The sequence below is a fragment of the Folsomia candida genome, unplaced genomic scaffold (genome assembly GCF_002217175.1).
Source record: "Folsomia candida strain VU population unplaced genomic scaffold, ASM221717v1 Fcan01_Sc002, whole genome shotgun sequence".
NCBI classification, from domain to species: domain Eukaryota; kingdom Metazoa; phylum Arthropoda; class Collembola; order Entomobryomorpha; family Isotomidae; genus Folsomia; species Folsomia candida.
The window spans coordinates 10,572,913-10,591,705 of NW_019091194.1; the positions used below are offsets into that span (position 1 = coordinate 10,572,913).

General features: G+C 44.6%; 5 protein-coding genes and 1 long non-coding RNA gene across 6 annotated transcripts; 4 read left to right on the top strand and 2 right to left on the bottom strand.

The window, feature by feature from the left end:
- The first annotated feature begins 39 nt into the window (after positions 1-39).
- Positions 40-2,863, top strand: LOC110843405 (putative leucine-rich repeat-containing protein DDB_G0290503). Its single transcript, XM_022089368.2, has 7 exons — positions 40-557; positions 617-1,391; positions 1,447-1,853; positions 1,911-2,051; positions 2,111-2,281; positions 2,335-2,472; positions 2,531-2,863. The coding sequence occupies exons 1-7, from the start codon at positions 186-188 to the stop codon at positions 2,717-2,719; spliced, it is 2,193 nt and encodes a 730-aa protein (XP_021945060.1). The 5' UTR covers positions 40-185; the 3' UTR covers positions 2,720-2,863.
- Positions 2,864-2,968: 105 nt separating this feature from the next.
- LOC110845357 (glycogen synthase kinase-3 beta) lies at positions 2,969-5,355 on the top strand. Its single transcript, XM_022091755.2, has 7 exons — positions 2,969-3,238; positions 3,298-3,545; positions 3,617-3,700; positions 3,755-4,103; positions 4,164-4,357; positions 4,598-4,784; positions 4,846-5,355. The coding sequence occupies exons 1-7, from the start codon at positions 3,190-3,192 to the stop codon at positions 5,085-5,087; spliced, it is 1,353 nt and encodes a 450-aa protein (XP_021947447.1). The 5' UTR covers positions 2,969-3,189; the 3' UTR covers positions 5,088-5,355.
- On the top strand, positions 5,261-9,740 carry LOC110843407 (1-phosphatidylinositol 4,5-bisphosphate phosphodiesterase classes I and II). Its single transcript, XM_022089369.2, has 13 exons — positions 5,261-5,395; positions 5,473-5,656; positions 5,714-5,791; positions 5,845-6,051; positions 6,108-6,335; positions 6,393-6,804; positions 6,864-7,183; positions 7,244-7,577; positions 7,637-8,001; positions 8,061-8,118; positions 8,187-8,618; positions 8,687-9,183; positions 9,247-9,740. The coding sequence occupies exons 2-13, from the start codon at positions 5,558-5,560 to the stop codon at positions 9,634-9,636; spliced, it is 3,420 nt and encodes a 1,139-aa protein (XP_021945061.1). The 5' UTR covers positions 5,261-5,395; positions 5,473-5,557; the 3' UTR covers positions 9,637-9,740.
- A 1,072-nt stretch (positions 9,741-10,812) lies between these two features.
- On the bottom strand, positions 10,813-15,634 carry LOC110843110 (neurogenic locus protein delta). Its single transcript, XM_035847401.1, has 8 exons — positions 15,500-15,634; positions 14,208-14,780; positions 13,838-14,122; positions 13,454-13,526; positions 13,086-13,337; positions 12,033-12,391; positions 11,301-11,968; positions 10,813-11,235 (listed from the first exon to the last, which is right to left on the bottom strand). The coding sequence occupies exons 2-8, from the start codon at positions 14,265-14,267 to the stop codon at positions 11,007-11,009; spliced, it is 1,926 nt and encodes a 641-aa protein (XP_035703294.1). The 5' UTR covers positions 14,268-14,780; positions 15,500-15,634; the 3' UTR covers positions 10,813-11,006.
- LOC118434295 lies at positions 14,788-16,302 on the top strand. Its single transcript, XR_004833912.1, has 3 exons — positions 14,788-14,902; positions 14,980-15,421; positions 15,509-16,302. It is a non-coding gene; the product is annotated as an uncharacterized LOC118434295 (long non-coding RNA).
- LOC110843111 lies at positions 16,002-18,643 on the bottom strand. Its single transcript, XM_022089038.2, has 3 exons — positions 17,369-18,643; positions 16,399-17,011; positions 16,002-16,261 (listed from the first exon to the last, which is right to left on the bottom strand). The coding sequence occupies exons 1-3, from the start codon at positions 18,038-18,040 to the stop codon at positions 16,077-16,079; spliced, it is 1,470 nt and encodes a 489-aa protein (XP_021944730.1). The 5' UTR covers positions 18,041-18,643; the 3' UTR covers positions 16,002-16,076.
- Between the last annotated feature and the right edge of the window lie 150 nt (positions 18,644-18,793).

An 18,793-nucleotide genomic window follows, 5' to 3' on the forward strand; every position in this document is an offset into this window, starting at 1 on the left:
ATGCCCCGTAATTTATACACCAACATCGGTTCATTCACTCTCTCAGAGTCCCCGATCCCATCCGATTATTTATCTGTACACACTCTCTGCGATGATGAGAAAAATGTGAGTTCTTTTCAAGAAAATTACTCGAGACTTCATCGTGAATTAATTTATTAAATTAATCCTCGTAACTCCAAATAAAAATGGAAACCACGACCCTTTTTGATTTCGAGATGCTCCTCTTGATCCTCTTTATCTGTGTCATCACGGCGATCGGGGTTTATTTCCTATCAATTTTTGGCGTTAAAGAAAAGTCCTATGAAGAAGCTATAGCAGAGCAGAAGAAACGTTCGGAAGAGTTGTTGGGAAAGCCGCCACAGAAGAAGATTAAGTTAAATAAGGATAAGGTTGTTAAATCAGCGAAGAAAGTGGGGAAGAATCAACAGAGGAAGGTTGTTAAAGATTTGGAGGTGGTGGAAGGGTTGGTGGAGGATGTTCTTGGTGAGGAGGTGACAGAGGAGAAGTTGGTCAGTAAGAAACACATTGAAATCGTGGAGGAGCCGGAGGTGTTGGAGGTCAGCCTGCTTTATTTCATTTTTTTTGGTACAATATTTAATACGATTTAATTCCACAGCTCCCCCAGGAGAACCTCCGCCGGCCCTCCCTCTGCACCGCAACGCCGAAGAAATCAATCCTCTCAAAATCCGATCCTTCCCCTTCGCCGCCGCCTCCTGCACCCACGACGGAAAATACAGAAGACGAACCCCTGAACCACTTTGAAACGATTCACCCAAAAGACGACGTAGAACTCAAATTGGAAAAATTGCCAAGGAAAATTCCCAAAAAATCTACTCCACCATCACAAAACACCACCTCCCCTCCTCCCACCACCCTCCTGCAACAAATAACGACGACCCCGCTGACCCCCACAGAACTCCAATCCCTAATCGAAGCCTTGTTAAACAAACAAACTCCAAACTGGACCCCGACATCCCCCACGTCGAAAGACTCTCTAAAAAAGCAACTCCAAATAAAAGACGGTCAAATCTCGGAATTAGAATCAAACTTATCCAGTTTGACCCAAAAACTGGGTCAAATCCGTTTGGAATCGAGTGGGGAGAAATCAAAACTGCTCCAAATGAAGAAACAACTCGAGGAAATATTGAATTCGAAACAGTTGGAAATTCAAAATCTGCAGCAAAGATTTCGCCAATTGTCGGAAGTCTCGATTTCCAAGGAGAATGATTTACAGAAAAGTTTGCTGATTTATAAACAGCGCTGCGTGGAGGTTGGGGATGAGAGCGAGAGGATCAAGGGGGAGGTCGGGAGGAGGGATGTGGAGTGGAGGGGGAAGGTCGAGAGTTTAGAGAGGGAGGTGGGTGCCTTGAAGGCGCAGTATGGCAAGCAGGGTGAGTATTACTTTATTTTTGTGGGATTATTGACTAATTTCCCGTGTCTCTCCAGGAAACCAGCTCGCCTCGGCCTTCCAATCGAACGAGGACCTCACCGGCCAACTCCGCGGGATGACATTAAAACTGACGAATCTAGAGGGACAAATCCACTCGATGGATTTAATAATTCAGGAAAAAGATATGGAAATTCGAGAAATTTCTAAAAAAATGGACACGGAAAACGATAAGGAGCACGCTCGATTGATTTTAAATTTAGCCACGATGGAGAAAAACTTAGAAGATTTACAGAGAAAATACGACGATGGGATTAAAAATGAAATGAATTTAAAGAAAATTATCGATAATTTAAATCAAGATTTAATTAAGGAGAAGATTTTAGAGGGGGAAATTAGGGAGGAGGGAGGGAGGAGGGTGGGGGGCTTGGAGGTGGAGTTGGAGGGGGTTAATAGGAAGAATGAGGTGGGTTGGTAGTTATATTTTTGTGGTGGAATTATTAAAATTGGGTGTTTTTCGTAGGAACTCCGTGAGAAGAACGTGAAACTATTGGAATCCTTAAAGATGAGTGAGAAGCAGTTGGAGGAGAAGTTGGGGGTTGTCGTGGAGGAGAGGAAGCAATTGGTGAGGATGGTCAGTGATTTGGTGGGGTTGGACGTGGAGGTGAGACTACAATTACTGTTTTTTGATTTTTTTTGCTAATTATTTAATAAACTTTGCAGTCCCCCACCTTCCCAACGGACTTTGTTGAAAAATACCCCACCCAGCCACCACCCGAACAGACTCCAGATCCAAAACTGACTGAAATTACACAAAAATTAAGCGAAGCAGAGGAAAAATCTAAAAAATTAGGGGATGAAGTTGAGCATTATCAGAGGGTTTTGGCGAGCACGGTGAGTTATTTATTTACTTTTGGTGAGTTATAAACTAATAATAAAATGTGTAGGAGCACCTCCTGGCCTCGCTCCAGTCGTCCATCGAGACGGAGGAGACCAAGTGGTTGGCGAAGTTGGCGGAAAAGGATGCAAAATTAGAACAAGTCTTAGCCAAAGTTAATAATCTCAATAATGGACTCAATGGGGGGGTTAGTTATTTACTCGTTTTAATTATTTATTTATTTGCTAATAAATAAATCCACACAGGGAGAACCCCATCCCTCCACGGAATCCTTGGACAATGACACCCCCGCGACACCGTCATCTCCACCGAGTGTAGAAATAGATTCCTCCTCTTCCCCCTCACCATCGACGAAATCTCAACAACAACAAAACGACAATTCCCTGATTGAAAAGAAGAAAAAGAAAAAAGTCCTTGGGTTTTTTTCTAAATAGTTTTTTTTTTAAATTTATTTATTATTTTAGGTGCTCTGTTTTTAATAATTAAATTGTGCAGCATTCCAATTCCTAAATAAATAAAGAATATTTCATGTAAAAAGAAATCAGTTTGAGAATAAATCGATGGAGTGGAGAGAGAGAGAAGGAAAAACTTCAAATTTCCCGCCAGTAGACATCACACCTTCTCCAACTTACTCTACTACACCTTCATATCCACTCTGACTTTTCTCTTCACGTCGTCGTCTCTGAGCTCACACTGAACTCCGTCGTCGTCTAAATTTCTCTGGTCCACACCCCCAACATAAAAGAGTGACACGCACCTGACCATGGTGTAAGAGAGAGAGTGGGAGAGAGAAATTGGGGGGTGGGTCGTGTGTGTGTCAAGGTTTTCTCTCCTGCAGTGGATAACCAGTTTTAATCGTAATAATTAATTCAGTGGGAAGTAAAAAAAAATTTTGTGTGTGAAAATGAGCAGCCGACAAAGGACGAATTCTACGGAGCAGAGGGGGTCCAGTGGTGAGTTCTTTTTAATAGTTTATTAATTATGGATGGAAATTAATAGTTAATAAATGTAGAAACCACCCCCGCGGGCTCCACCTCTGGCGGCGGCGGCGGCGGAGGAGGAACACCCTCCGGTTTGGGAGGTAAGATAACGACGGTAATTGCAACCCCGGGAGCAGGACCAGATCGTCCACAAGAGATCCGCTACACGGACACGAAACCCATTGGGAATGGGAGTTTCGGGGTGGTTTACCAAGCTAAACTGTGCGACTCGGGGGAGCTCGTCGCTATTAAGAAGGTTCTCCAGGACAAGAGGTTTAAGGTAAATAAAGAGAGAGAGTTGGGGGACATGGAGCGGACGTAGTGGAATTTATTTAATTATTTATAAAACAGAACCGAGAACTGCAGATAATGCGACGCTTGGAGCACTGCAACATTGTAAAATTAAAGTACTTTTTCTACTCGAGTGGAGAGAAGGTAGGACCATTCTACCTAATTATTTACAATAAAACTAACAAAAATCCACTGTAGAAAGACGAAGTATATCTGAACCTCGTATTGGAGTACATCCCGGAAACCGTCTACAAAGTAGCCCGTCACTATTCCAAGAACAAGCAGACGATCCCGGTCTCTTACATAAAGCTGTACATGTACCAGTTGTTCCGCTCCCTGGCGTACATCCACTCCCTTGGAATCTGTCACCGGGACATCAAGCCCCAAAACCTCCTCCTCGACCCATCCACTGGAATTCTCAAACTCTGCGACTTTGGCTCCGCCAAACACCTCGTCCGGGGCGAACCCAATGTCAGCTACATTTGCTCACGATACTATCGTGCACCTGAACTCATCTTTGGAGCCATCGACTACACCACCAAAATTGGTGGGTCTCACTTATCGGGTGGTTTTTTAGTATAATTAATTGGTGATTATTTCCCTGTAGACGTCTGGTCAGCGGGCTGCGTCCTTGCCGAGTTGCTCTTGGGTCAGCCGATATTTCCGGGTGATTCGGGTGTGGATCAATTGGTGGAGATTATCAAGGTTTTGGGGACACCCACGAGGGAGCAGATTCGAGAAATGAATCCCAACTACACGGAATTCAGATTCCCTCAAATCACGGCGCATCCTTGGACGAAGGTATTTCACCATTTTTTTTATTTACTTAGGTGGAACTATTTGTAATGTGAGAACTTTCAGCACCGCCTCCAACAAATAATTCCAACAAAAAAAGTACAAAATAAACTCCGAGTAAGTGTCCAATAAAAATCACCACTTTAACTAATTTCTTAATTAGTGTGTGTGCTTTATTGGACTACTAAACTTTGGGGTTGCTTTTTGAGAGGCGATTTCTAATGATTTTTATTAAAAACTCTGCAGGTATTCCGCCCCCGCACTCCCCCGGAAGCGATAGAGTTGGTGTCTCGCCTTCTGGAGTACACTCCATCCTCGCGGATCACTCCCTTGGAGGCTTGTGCACACAACTTCTTTGACGAACTCAGAGACCCCTCGACACGGCTCCCCAGCGGGAGGGAACTTCCTCCCTTGTTTAACTACACTGATCAGGGTATAGTTACTCTAATTTTAATTAATAATTACCAATAAATAATTTGTGTATAATCTTCTAGAGCTCACGATCCAACCGCATTTGAACCAAGTCCTGATCCCTTCCCACTACTCCGCCTCCAACATCGCCTCCAACAACACGACCTCCAACACCACCACCAACCAATCCGGACAACAACCCTCACAACAACAACCAACTACATCTCCATCACCTGTATCAACGAGCGTAGTAGCACAACAGCAACAACAAATTAATCAAGAATCAACATCTGATCATAGTCAAGAGAATAACACTTCTCAATAAGTTTATCTCTCTCTCTTTTTTTTGTCCGTCTCTGCGTCGTCGAGTCTTTTTTATCATTATTACATTAGCACACACACACTTCTAAATTTTACGTGTGGAGAGAGAGAGAGTTTTTAATTTGCGCAATATTTCCGTGTGTGTAAAAATGTCTGTCTGGTGAGTGTGTGGTAGGTGTTTAGAGAGAGAGAGTGAGTTTGGCTGTACAAAAAAAAATGTGTCGCTTTGTTTGACTTTTAAGTAAAAAAAACAGGATTTAAAAGAGAAAAAATGATGAAAATAAAATTTTGTGTAGCTTATTTTCTTGAGAGGTGAGTCGCATTTCGCCCCAGGGGTAAGGGTGGCAAGTTGAGATTAACTACACCCTTTTTTGATATTACTCCAAAAGGAAATTCTGTGTCTGGAGTGAGGAATTTCCATAAAAATCATGGATTTGTACTAGTTTTTGGGGAGATTATTAATTTAAAAAAAAAATGGCCTCTGCGAAACCGGGCGTGCACATTGTGCAGCTCAAACCCGTGAGTGTCCCCAAGTACATGATCGATGGGGAAAAGTTCATCAAGTGGGAGGAGGTATGGTTATTTTAGAAGTGTTTTTTTGTAGGTTTTTATATTAATTTTTCTAAATAGGAAACCTCCACCCGAGAGGCCGTGACGCTGAAGGTGGACGAGAATGGATTTTTCCTCTACTGGGTCTCTCCCGTGAAGGTGAGTTAATTTATTTGATTGGTGGTTGGAGATTAAAAAGTAAGTTTAAATAGGAGACGGACCTGGTGGACATTGCCACGATCCGCGACACCCGGACGGGCCGATCAACCCGGCTTCCTCGAGATTTAAAATTTCGCCAACAGATCAATTATGGATCTTTAGATAGCTTAGAAGACAAGACTTTAACCGTCGTCACTGGACCCGACTTTGTCAACCTCACCTTTTTTACCTTCTCCTGCGAAAATAAGACTCTTGCGAAGGTAGTTTTATCACAATTATTATTTGGGATTAAACTAATCGATTTGAAACTATCCAGCAATGGTCCACGGACCTCCTGAAACTATCCACGAACCTGCTCCAGCTAAACTCCCCCGTGATGTCCTTTCTCAAGAAAATCCACACCAAGTTAATCCTACTCTCGGATAAAGAAGGGAAAATCCAGTTGAAATCTATCGTCAAAACGTTTACTTCGAATAAGGAGGATAAAAAAAGGGTGGAGAAGGCAGTGGTGGATGCGTTGGTCACGGGAGGGGGTCTCGATAAGGTGAATTAATATTCTCTAAAAATAATTAACAAAAAACTAATCCAAATCCCCCCTTAGGAAACAATCCCGGTGGAGCATTTCCCCTTCCACCCCGTCTTTTTCAACCTCTACATCAACCTCACCTCCCGTTCTGAAGTAGAAATAATATTTTCCAAACTGGGCTCCAACCCGACACATCTAACCGCGGAGGAATTTATGGAATTTATAAACCGTGAACAGCGTGATCCACGATTAAACGAGATTTTGTACCCCTACGCCACGCCGGATAAAGCGAAGGAATTAATTGATAATTACGAACCTCTGGAGGATCATAAGATGAAAGGGTGGCTCAGTTTTGGGGGGTTTTTGCGGTACATACTCTCCGAGGATAATGCGGTGGTTTCCTATGAGAAATATGATCTTTCCGATGACATGGATCAGCCATTGTGTCACTACTTTATCAACTCTAGTCATAACACTTATCTCACCGGTGAGTGGTAGTTATTAGTGGGTTTTATGGTAATTAACGTACTATTTACTATCCCTTAGGCCACCAGCTCACGGGAAAATCCTCCATCGAGATGTACCGCCAAGCCCTCCTGGCTGGGTGTCGTTGTGTGGAATTAGATTTCTGGAACGGTGGGAGGACAGAAGAACCCGTCATCGTGCATGGCTACACTTTGGTCCCGGACATCCCTGCCAAAGACGTGATTGAGGCCATCGCAGAGTCTGCTTTTAAAACTAGCGATTATCCTGTTATTTTGTCCTTTGAGAACCATTGCAATCCTAAGCAGCAGGCGAAGATTGCCAATTACTGTAGGGAGTTCTTTGGGGATATGTTGTTGGAGGGGGTTCTGGAGGGGTTTGAAGTGAGGATCTTAATTAATTTTAGTGTAATTATTCTACTAAACAATTACTTATTTTCCTAGTTAACGACCGGAACGCCCCTCCCCCCGCCCTCCCTCCTAAAACACAAGATAATAATAAAGAACAAAAAGAAGCACCATCACCACCACCATCAGAAGAAACCTGCATCCGCCGCCGCTCCCACCGTGGTGGAAACTCCCGCAGCAGCAGTGGAAGACTATTCAGACAGCGAATCGGAATCGTCATCATCGGAGGACTCGTTATTAGAACTGAATAAGGAAACGCCCAGTTCGGACTCTGGCACGGCGGGGAAGGAGTCCGAGGCTGGGGCGGAAATCTCCGCGCTGGTGAATTATGTCCAGCCCGTGCATTTTTACTCTTTTGAAGCGAGTTTGGGTGGGTTTACTCTCTTTAATCCGTTGATTACTAAAAATTAATAATAAATTAATCCATAGCCCGCAACAAATCCTACGAGATGTCCTCCTTCGACGAGCGTCAAGCGATGACCCTGCTAAAAGAACGCCCCACAGAATTCGTCAACTACAACAAGCACCAGCTCTCTCGGGTCTATCCCCGCGGGACCCGGGTGGACTCGGCCAATTTCATGCCCCAATTGTTCTGGAACGCGGGGTGTCAGCTCGTTGCTCTCAATTATCAGACTTTGGATTTAGCCATGCAGTTGAACATGGGGATTTTCGAACTTAATCGCAAGTGTGGGTTTTTACTCAAGCCGGAGTTCATGCGGAGGAAGGATCGCCAGTTGGATCCTTTTGCTGAAAGTACCGTGGATGGGATCATCGCGGGGTGTGTGGGGATTAGGGTGAGATTTTTTTAGTGGGATGGTGGGGATTTTGTGCTGATTTTGTGTGTGTTTCAAAGGTAATATCTGCTCAATTCTTGACTACCAAGACGAGGACGGGGAGCTATGTGGAGGCTGGTGGGTATTTATATTTATAAAATTTACCACTAATCCCCACTAAATTCCCCACTATTCTCTAAATGCAGAAATGTACGGCCTGCCCACGGACACGATCCGCAAAAAATTCCGCACCCGGCTCTCCACCCCCTCCCCCCCACCCTTGACCACGACCTCGTCCATCACCTTCGACGACGACGAGTTCCTCTTTAAAAAAATCGTCCTCCCAGAGCTCGCCCTGATCCGGATCGTCGCTTACGAAGACGGAGGGAAGCCCATCGGTCACCGCGTCATCCCCGTGCTCGGACTCCGCCCAGGATATCGTCACATCGTCCTGAGGAACGAGTCCGGGCAACCGCTTAGTCTCCCCAGCGCCGTGTTTGTGCATATTTCTGTTAAGGACTATGTGCCGGATGGGCTTTGTGACTTTGCGGAGGCCTTGGCGAATCCGATCAAGTATCAGAATGAGCTGGATAAGAGGAGTCGACAGTTGGAGGTGCTGATCGGGGGGGAGACGGGAGGTGGGTCTTAATTACTATTTGGTGAGGGCATGGTGTTTGGGGTGACTAATAATTCTGTTAATTTATAGATGACGACTCCCCTCTCCACACTAATACAAACACCACCAACAACCAATCACATTCCATGGATGATCCACAACCCCAACTCCCCCCCATCCCCTCCTCCCCCCTCTACACCAACCAAGCCACCACCTCTTCTAGCGCCTCGCTCCCCCCACCCCCACCTCATCTCCAATCCCGAACAATGTCAATAAAGAAAAAAGACACGGCGGATTCGGTGTGTGTATCCAACCCACCGCCGCCCCTGCTCCTCGCCACTTATGGGGTGGGAGGGGGGTCCACGACATTCCAGGTGGAGACGCTGGAGGGGGTTCTCAATGGGAAGAGTGTCAAAGAGAAGATGGATGGGTTAAAGAAGAAGTTGGAGGGGTTGAGGAAGAGGGGATCCAGTGGTGGATCGACGAGTGGGTCAGCGGGTGGGTCGAGGATTCTGGTGAAGAAACTGTCTAAAATAGAGCTGAATGAGAACCAGGAGAGGGACTTTGTGGAGAAGCAGGTGGAGGAGGTGCGGATTTACTTTAACGTGATTATTTTACAGGTGAAATAACTAAAATATAATTAACTTTAGATCCACAAATCCCTTCAAAAACACCTAACAACCACCCAACAGAAGCAGCAACGCCTCCTCGCGACCCTCCGTGACCGTCAGAAAAACGAGATAATGAAGTGGATCTACAGCTGGCGGAAGGACGAGTACCGTCGCCTCTCAAAACAAACCAGGGACAAGAACGAACTCGACCGTATGAAACGTGAGGTGAACAACGTTCTCGTCGCGAAAGGCGTCGCTGAGAGGGAACGCGTGGAGATTGAATTTAATGAAATTGAAGGGAAATTAGCGAAAGATTGGGAGGCGCTGTTTAAAAATGTGGAGGTCTGGAGGGGGAGGGTGGCTGGGGAGTTAATGATGGGTGGGGGAGTGCTGCGGGTGGGAGTTGCGGGAGTGGTGCAGTTTTGCTAAGTTATATTGAGAAATGATGAGCTGGTCTTATGTATTTTGAGGTTTTTTTAAATGTATTAATTTTGGTGGAGAATAAAAATTGCGTGTTTAGAAGAGTGAGTAAATTGGGGTTTGAATTTAATGAATTCATGGGCACGCGTGGTGGATGGAGACATTTCCGTTGTGGGGATATTTCTTTACCGTGTGGACGAGACTAATATCCCGTTTGTTAATAAGACGTAGAGACGTAGAGCCTCTCGCTTAATAAAATAAAATCTCACCTTTCTAAACTCCACGCACTCGCTCATTCGCTTCCACAAATATAGCGAGTGAGTGAGTGTGAGTTTAACAAAAAGCAGCGAAAAATGGACAATGTCAACTTTTCTTTGTATACACAAGAGAGAGAGAGAGATCATTAAAAAAGGTAGAAAAATTCCTGTCTCTCTCACTTGACAGTAATAATCTCTTGAAGCCAATTAAGCGTTTGACCCAAAACTCTGTCTTAAACTGAGAGCTTAAAAGCGGTGGCTTCTTAAAATTATCTACTTTTTAAAGTATAATCACCAATAATCACCTGAAATAACTACGAAACGAGAGCTTAAAGAATTTACAAAAAAAGGATGACTTTACGAAAAGAGCGAAGCATAAAAAAATGACAATAATTGGGTTTTATGCATGGCTGAATTTTGGGTATTTTTCAGATTTATTCTCCTTGTGCAATGGAGACCACCCTGACTCTGTCTCAATCCATTGTTTCTCTCGTCGTCGTGGTTACGCAAATTCTTCGAGGGGGGGTTTTATTAAATTTTTGGTAGCACCAATACTAAGGGTGTGGTACAGCTATTTCTGTGGTATAATACAAGTAGTGAGTGTGTATCTCCACCAAAAATAGCCTGAGGCCAAATTGAGTGAGCATACAAAATCCAGTCTTACACACACGGTATAAAAAGAAGCAGCGTTATTACAGAGTGGTAGCCAAAGTCTTATTATGTGAATAAGAGTTTTTAAAAAATGTTCACCCCTTTTCTTCTTCTTCTTGCTCGCTCGCTTCACTCTCTGTCCAACTCCTTATAATATTCTCTGAGCTTTTTAAATTAATTATCCAACCACCGGAAATCCTCCACTCTTAGAAATAGTGTGTGAAGGAGTGCTTCTCTCGCATTGAATGAATGTGCATGCTTTTTTAACGCGATGATATTTCTTACTCTTCACATCTTTATTTTATTCCACACGTTTTTAACTCGATTTTCTTTCTCAAAATATTTCACATTTTTTTCTTAACCCACACAATAAATATATCTGTACAAAAAACAGGAACAAAGTCTTTTGATAAGAGATCAATTCAAATAAAAATCTAACTAAATTAACTTAAATTTAATATTTAAAAAAAGTCAAACTTCCGTGGCTAAATTTAAGTCGTAAACTAGATCGAATTTATTTAAAATCACAGCAGGCGTAGGTGGTGCTAAAGGGGAATTTTGCTGCTTTGTAGAATTATTTGGGGGAGGGTTATAAGGGTCGAGTAATAGGGGGGAGTGGGGCGGGAGGAGGTTGGTGGTGTAGGATGTTGCTGTGGTGGTGGGTGTGGGGGAGGAGGGGGAGGGGTAACTGCAGAGCGGGCTGTAATTTAATAGGATTAATTAGTTATTTTGTTAATACTGAGCATATAAAATAGTAAAACTTACCCCTTTGAAAACTGCTGCTGATTGAACCTCGAAAGATCCAAATTGCTCAATTTCTTGTTATTATTTAGACTATTAACTATCCCGTACTTTTCCCCCGACCCACCATTTCCACCTCCACCACTATTCCCAAAATCCCTGGCAGCATTCCTCTCATTCTGCACCCTCGCAACCTGATCATTCCTCCTCCTCTCCTCCTCCTTCTTCTTTTTGAGCAGAATAACCACGGCCACGGCGATCAAAATCATCAACGGCGTGCTCACACTCACAACGATGACAAAGACCACGTGTTGGGTGGATAACTCTTGTTTTAATTCCTCCGTTTCTATGAGCAGACCGCACGTGGCGTCGCATTTTTCGGAGCAGTCCGAGCCGGTGAAGCCCGGTCGGCATTTGCAGGTGAACTCGTGTGGAGTGGTGGTGGAGGTGCAGGTGGCTCCGTTGGCGCAGGGGGCCGTGGCGCAGATGTTGAAGTTGAGAGGAGTGGGGTCCAGGATGGAACAGAGCGGGCCGTGGGTCTGGGGTGGACACAAACATGCGGGTGGAGAGGTGGATGTGCACGTCCCGTTGTTCAGGCAGGGGCACTGCGCCAGCGTGGACTGTGGGGTTGAGCGACAATTCGGGCCGGTGAAGGGCTCCGGGCAGTCGCAGATTAGGCCGAGAGTGGTGGTCTGGTGAGTTAATTAATTAGCGATTAGTATAACCGTAGGAAATTAATAAAAAATAATAACCCACCTTGCAAACCCCCCCATTCTCGCACCAGCAAGTGTTATTCCTCAAATCCTTCACCACCTCGCAATCCGCCCCCCCAAACCCCCCCAAACACTCGCAAGTATAGCTCCCTTGCCCCGTGTTGAAGCAGGTCCCTCCGTTTAAACACGGCCTGTGATTGGTGCAGTAGTTGAGGTCTTGGTTGCAGAACAGGCCGCCCCAGCCCTCGTCGCATTCGCAAGAGTAGGGTTTCGTGCAACGGCCGTGCTTGCAGCCCGGGTATCGGGTGCAGGAGGAACAGGTAGACCCTTCCCAGCCAGAGTGGCAGTCGCAGGTAGATGGGGTGCTGCAGGAGCCGTGGAGGCAGCCCGGAGTGCAGATTGCTATGGAGAATAATAAGGGTTTGAGTTTTTAGTTGGGTAGTTTGGAGGGGTAGTAGCAGTAGTAGGGTAGTAGTCGGATGGTGAGTAAGAGAGGGGTGGTGGTTATTGTGTGTAAAAAATAGAAAACCCAGCCATCTGCATGCAACAGATCCTGATGGAGAGACGGAGAGTAAAGGGCACGTGCCAGATGTGGACCCTCTCTCTCTCTCCCCGTCGATGGAGAGAGAGGAACATCTGCCACACTGGAAATTTGGTCATATATTTTTGCAGTTGTTGCTGTTGAATAAAAGAGCAGATGGGGAGTGGAAATGGTGGACCGATGGAGAGAGAGTGAATGAGTCAATGTGACGACGATTGGTGTGGATTAGAAAATTTTCGGATCCAAATTTTATGAAAATATTTTAAGAAATACTCTGCTTAAAACGCCTCCCTGAAATTAATATCCACGACCAAGCACCAACCATCAAAAAATTCCTCTGCCCACTTTTAATAAAATGTGAAAAAAAACCGTCGTCACGACCGTGAAGATCTCAAGCTACTTTTTATCTCTCTCTCTCTCTTAGAATTCCACCCTCCACACAAACTCCTTCTATAACCACCACCACTCTCTTTACTAACTCACTCTTACGCTGAAAATAATCTCACTCTTCTACTCACTAAAAAATCTCACAACGTAAAAATAAGAAATACTCACCCACTTCGCAGTACTCCCCCCTCCACCCTTCGAGACACCTCCTCTCCCCATCCTGATCGCACGTATAGTGACCAAACTTATCATCCCTCGGTCTGCAAGTCTTGTCGCAGGCTTCTCCGTAGTAATCGGGTAGGCAGCGGACGCGGTAGTCGTATTTCAAGGTGTTGTTCAGGGTGGAATTCCATTCTCGGGATTTCCAGGACTCGGAGATGTCCAAGTATTGCTGGATGGCCATGCGGGTCAGGAGGCGGTCTATTGAGAGACGATAGAGATGGATTAATTGAAGAATAGAATGGAGTGGAGATTAATAGAAGCAGGAAATAAATGTCCTGTTTCCTCGAGAGATAAGATTACGGAGTTGGACTTACGAGTTGAGTTGCTGCTGCTGCTAGTGGATGGTGGGTTGGGTTGGAAGGCCTCGATTATTAGCGAGAAGGTGCCCTTTTGGTTTAATAATAATAATACAAAGATTAGTTTTAGGGTTTTAAGGTAGCGAAGAGAGAGAGAAGAGATCGTGGGAATGGACCCTTTTTCTCTCTCTCCAAACTCAAAGATGAAGGAGCTCGCGTTTTTTGTGTGTTTTCAGAGAGAGAGAGAGAAGAAGGGTCTAAAGGCTTCCGTTTTTTCTACTCTCTCTCTCTCAGAATTTTTAAAAACCCGTCCCATAAATATTAACTCGGACTAATCAAAAATCACTCCGTGGAGTCTCAAGAAATTAAGAATATTAAAAAATCGTGACTCCTCCAACTAACCGGCCATCGAAAGTTGAAGGGGAAATGGAACAGATTTGATGATTTTCCAGCACTTCCACCACCACTATTAAACTGGAGCACCTCCGTAAGGGTCTCCCCAAAGAAGCACCCACCACTGGGGTCAATCGTCACTTGGTAGTTTTTCACACAAATTCTAAACTTTGGAGTGCACTTTGTCCTACAGTCGGACTCGTTCAGGGAACAACACAATCCGTCTATGTCACGGTTCAGAGGGGTGGTGAAGGAGCGGAGGCGCAGCTCGAAGACGCCGCCCAGGGGGGTTACCTATTGGACAGGGAAAATTGTTTATTAGGAATTGCGGTGGTTAAGGGGTAAAATTTAAGTAATTTTATTAAGAAATAAAGCTCACCTCTCTGAAAACTCCAGCAGCGGCGAAGAGTAGAATGGTCAAAACTTTCCAACTTTTCATCGTGTCGATTTTGTATTAAAAATTACTAAACAAACTTTACAACTTCACATGATGAATGAAGAAATCACTGAACTCTCTGCAGAGCGTCACTATCCACTGCGTACATCCACTGTATCACTGTATAAGCCACGATCCTGTGAGAGTGAGAGAGACGACGTGTTCCCCTTGGATCACCCTGATGAGAACTAACTCTCTTCTCCTCTCTTCAGCGGATGTTATAATAATCGGCTTCTCCTTCTGGTGCTCCTTCTCTCTAGCGATCCTGCTGCGGTCCTTTCGCCGCGAGCGGTTTGGGTAGTTGTTGCTGCTGTTGTGTGGAAGCTCTCTAGCACCGGTCCCTCTTCTGTCTCGAGAGAGAAAATATGGTCGAACACCGGGCTCTCCTGTTGATTGTTGCTGCAGTTGTTGCTTGAAGAAATGTTAGTAGGAGAGAATATGGTGGGAGCTTGGATAGAGAAGAAGGATGGGGATCGGTAGGTTATTATACCCGCGGGGTTGGTGCAGCAGAGTTACCTGTAATATAAAGAGAAGAGTGTGTTAATCTAGAGCAGTGGTAATTCAGATAGGGTGTTATCTTGTGGAGTTTGATAAGCGGTGGCCTAGTTTTTGGATGGAGTAGAGTCGAGTGTGCATGGGTATTTGGTTATCATTTTTGAGTATCCGGTGAGAGAGACGGAGACCAAGGCATATGGCACGCTTCATATTTTTGCAGGCACGGGTCGGATAGTGATGCAGCTGCGGATGGAGCAAGGAGGATACGAGGGGATCAACGCAAGGACTCTCTCTCTCTGAAAAGGCGACCCTGTTGCTTCCTTTTTTCAGCACCTGGTGTTTTTCTCTCTCTCTGTAGAAAATCAGAGTGTGGGAAAGACGACTCTGCAGATGTGTAGGAATCAACAAGTTCTGAGGACACGCTTCTTCTTCTGCTGACCACCAACTTCCGGTTTTGGAGATGGGAAAAGATGTGGAGTGGTGACCATGTGGAACCAGCAAGACTTTTGGAAAGAGAGGAGATGGAAGCGTGCCTTCTTCTTTGGAGATATTTTGTGACCCATTTGAGAGAGATTCAACCACCCACAGCATTTGATAGAATTGCACCCATTGAAAATTGTCACATTTACGATCGTGTCACCTTTTCTCTCCGTGTCCATCAGGTGGGTCAGTCGATCATAAACCGCCCGGGGTGTTTATTACTGCACAGGGATTTTATATAGGTGATATAAATCAATTACCTTTGTCAGGTGGGACGTGGGGGAGCGAGTGGAGCGAGGGGTCCATTTTTGATCTCCAACGACTTTGGTGGTGGTAATTAGCGAAAATTGGTAATTAAGATATTATATAGGATACAGACTGCCTGTCGCCTTTGATTTGAGAGTGTGTGTGGTGTGGAGAAGCAGGCGGCGGCGGCCCGCCCTTTGAGTTCTGGAGGTGAGAAATAATGGGAATTGAGAAATGTGGTGATTGAGATGGGAATTAACTACCCGGTGGGGTTTTATCCGTGAAGGGGTGATGGTCACGAGTAAAATCGGCGGAGAGTAGTGGTAGAAGCACATTTTGATTAGTATAGTGGGTGGATAGCTAATTATTGCGGTAATTTGATTGTCTCTCTCTCTCTGATAATTGAGTGGTTTGAGACGATTGTGTGGAGTGACACAGAGCCTGCACACCGCACACCCAGCGCCGGCTGCTGGTCGTCATGACAATTTATTTAACTCTCTCCACTATAGATGGCTCTCTCGTTTAATAAACAATTTTTATTTTCGTAATTTCTCAGACATATAATTTATTGCACAATAATATTAACTATAATTAACCCAACTTCCCCCCGCCCTGCCGTTTATAACTCTGCTCCACCTGTTTAAACAGCTCATCAAACTCCTCCCTAAGATATTTATTAATCCTGTTTATCGCCTCCTGATCCGGAACAATGTCTTTGTTCGCATACAGCGTTATCGTAGCCGTGGACTGGTGGGTGTACACTGCGGTGGCGATCGCTAAAAAAATTTTTAAAAAAATTTAAATTTCCCTCCACAAATTTAACCTAATCACCGCGAAATTTAAATTTATTGCTATGGGGATTTTTTAATTAATTTTTGAATTTATTGCCATGGAAATGAATAAATAAACTCACCCGTCTGCCCCCACTGGAAGCCAAAGACCTTGCCCATTTTTAGCACTTCCACGTCCCCCCACTTGACCCCTGCCTCCACGGCGGGGACGCTCGTGAAGCCCATCGAAGTCCCAAAATTCAAGTTAAAAAACCGCTTTAATAACCAAGAGGGGAACCACCCAAGAATCGGCATGTGCAGGTGGAGTAACTCGTCATACCCTAAATTTAGATAGTTTACGAAATTCTCCTCCGTTTTTACTAGTCGCTCGAGGGGGTCCCCTATTGAAATCGGGATTTTGAACAGGCCCACCCCCCAGTGGTTCACTAATTTCGTGAGGGGATGGTTCGGTTTGGGGAGGGAGTGCATGATTCCGACGGTGGGGGGGAGGGTGTGAGGGGGGTGGGTTTCCGTATAGTAACGTCGGAGGGCCCCACACATCAAGGACATTCCGATGGAGGCAAAGTGGGTGGAGGTCTTGCGGCGGATTTGCTTGTATCGGGGGAGGTCCAGGGTTGTTATGGAGATTACCCCGGTGGTGGAGGTTTTCTTCTGGGTGTAGTGGTTCGGGGGGGACGTGAGGGCGTCGCGGTAGAGGGAGGTCAGCATCCGGGGGGCGCGGAGGAGGAGGGGGAGCTGTTGAGTAAGAAATTGGGTTAATTAGTTTCCATGGGAATTTTGGTGAGTTTTACTTGGGAATTAATTGTTTCCATGGGGAAGTTGTTTTTTCCATGGAGATAAATTAATAGTTTCCATGGATTTTTTAGTAATGAAGGTTTCCATGGAAAATAATTATTGTTTCTATGGAAAAAAATAATTTCTATGGCGAAAATGGATCTCGTTTCTCCATGGAAATAATTGTGGATTTTTTTAAGAATAATAGTTTCCATGGGGAAATAAAATAAAATCGTTGCCATGGAAAAATAAATAATCACCATGGAAAAACAACTCGTTTCCATGGAAAAAAATAAAATAAAAATAAAAAAAACATACCAACCGCCCCCTGCCCCCCACTTTTTCCTTGACAAAATACCCACTCCTGACCCCAAAGAGCTCATCCACGAGAAAATTCTGACTGTACCCATCCGCATAAGTATGATGAATCCTAATTACAAGCACGCTCTGCCCCCCCTTGAACCCCCCCACGACCCCCACATCCCAAAGGGGGTCCCCCTCTGGGAATTTCTCCACCATCTTCCCCGCTAAATAATTAAATAAAATCGAGTCGTGGTCCTCCTCTTCGAGTAACCATGGAAATAAATTATCCACACTTTTCACATGCTTGGCAACGTTAAAATCCGTGCACTTTTTCCAATAAAAATAACCATGGAAATTAATGATGATTTGTTGTAATTTTATAAAATTGGGTTTTTTGAGTAACTGTGTAAATTTAGCTAAAACTTGTTCTCGGGTGAGGTTGCCATCGAGATAAATTAGCGTAATGTTGGCGGCGTGGGGGTGGTCGAGGTTGTCGATGGCGAATATGGAGTCGTAGGGGGTGAGTTGGGAGAGGAGGGTGGGGTAAAGCAAGGGGCGGAGGAGGGTCACCAGGGTGTGGTACAGTTTTAGGGGGATGGATATAAATAGGGTTAGGGTCAGGAGGAAGAGGGTCAGGAGGGGGGTGGTGAGGAAGGGGGGGAGAAGGGGGGGTTTGGTTTCTGGCATTTTTTTGTGGGGAGAGGGTTTTAGGTTGCTATGGAAACTATGGAGTTGGGATTTTAGAAAGTAGTTTTTATTTTTAGATTTTTGTCACGTGGTTTTTCGTTTCTATGGAGGTTTTTAGGTTGCTATGGGATTATTATTTTCAAGTTGCTATGGTATTAAGTTGCTATGGTATTAAAATTATAAATAATATATTTTTAGTTTCCATGGAAAAAAAATTAAATATAATAATTAAATAATTATATAACACTACACACAAGGACCACTCACACACACTCAATCACTGGTTGCCATGGTGATAAAATTAAAATTGCACATGTCCTTGTGTGAAGAAGATCTCTTGTAATCGCCTTAACAACGCTTTGTAACAAAGATGTGCACACCTCGAGTGGTGAGGTAATTAATCGTTTCCATGTGAACGGTCGCCATGGAAATTATTATTACGAGACGAGGAAGTGTCCAGAAGGACGAGGAGAGACGACTTCCTTTTGGTCATATTTCGCTAAACTATAAAGTGGTTGCAAAATTGTGTGCCAAAAAATATTGGGCAATGCGTTGTTAAGGGGTTGCTATGGTGACGCTACCTGCGTCTTCTTGGGGGTTGGGTGCACAGTGAGTGAGTGGTTGTGATCTTTGCAGTCATGGTGATGCTTTAAGAGTTGTTATGGAAATTAGGTTTTTTGTTTGTTATTATTATTCCAAGAATAGGTGGGTTTTAGGTGTTTCCATGGAAAAATTATGCTTTTTTAGGGAGCA

What these genes read in the sequence shown, in the direction of transcription:
- LOC110843405 (XM_022089368.2), top strand. Translation starts at nt 186, where the DNA reads ATGGAAACCACGACCCTTTTTGATTTCGAGATGCTCCTCTTGATCCTC. An exon ending in AGAGGGTTTTGGCGAGCACG is followed by an intron (nt 2,282 to 2,334) that starts GTGAGTTATTTA and finishes TAAAATGTGTAG; the next exon opens with GAGCACCTCCTGGCCTCGCT. An exon ending in ATAATGGACTCAATGGGGGG is followed by an intron (nt 2,473 to 2,530) that starts GTTAGTTATTTA and finishes AAATCCACACAG; the next exon opens with GGAGAACCCCATCCCTCCAC.
- LOC110845357 (XM_022091755.2), top strand. Translation starts at nt 3,190, where the DNA reads ATGAGCAGCCGACAAAGGACGAATTCTACGGAGCAGAGGGGGTCCAGT. An exon ending in GGAGCAGAGGGGGTCCAGTG is followed by an intron (nt 3,239 to 3,297) that starts GTGAGTTCTTTT and finishes TAATAAATGTAG; the next exon opens with AAACCACCCCCGCGGGCTCC. An exon ending in GTTTAACTACACTGATCAGG is followed by an intron (nt 4,785 to 4,845) that starts GTATAGTTACTC and finishes ATAATCTTCTAG; the next exon opens with AGCTCACGATCCAACCGCAT.
- LOC110843407 (XM_022089369.2), top strand. Translation starts at nt 5,558, where the DNA reads ATGGCCTCTGCGAAACCGGGCGTGCACATTGTGCAGCTCAAACCCGTG. An exon ending in TCATAACACTTATCTCACCG is followed by an intron (nt 6,805 to 6,863) that starts GTGAGTGGTAGT and finishes ACTATCCCTTAG; the next exon opens with GCCACCAGCTCACGGGAAAA. An exon ending in CTCTTTTGAAGCGAGTTTGG is followed by an intron (nt 7,578 to 7,636) that starts GTGGGTTTACTC and finishes ATTAATCCATAG; the next exon opens with CCCGCAACAAATCCTACGAG.
- LOC110843110 (XM_035847401.1), bottom strand. Translation starts at nt 14,267, where the DNA reads ATGAAAAGTTGGAAAGTTTTGACCATTCTACTCTTCGCCGCTGCTGGA. An exon ending in CCTTCAACTTTCGATGGCCG is followed by an intron (nt 13,527 to 13,837) that starts GTTAGTTGGAGG and finishes TTAAACCAAAAG; the next exon opens with GGCACCTTCTCGCTAATAAT. An exon ending in CAGCAGCAGCAACTCAACTC is followed by an intron (nt 13,338 to 13,453) that starts GTAAGTCCAACT and finishes GTCTCTCAATAG; the next exon opens with ACCGCCTCCTGACCCGCATG.
- LOC110843111 (XM_022089038.2), bottom strand. Translation starts at nt 18,040, where the DNA reads ATGCCAGAAACCAAACCCCCCCTTCTCCCCCCCTTCCTCACCACCCCC. An exon ending in TGGGGGGCAGGGGGCGGTTG is followed by an intron (nt 17,012 to 17,368) that starts GTATGTTTTTTT and finishes CTTACTCAACAG; the next exon opens with CTCCCCCTCCTCCTCCGCGC. An exon ending in CTTCCAGTGGGGGCAGACGG is followed by an intron (nt 16,262 to 16,398) that starts GTGAGTTTATTT and finishes AAATTTTTTTAG; the next exon opens with CGATCGCCACCGCAGTGTAC.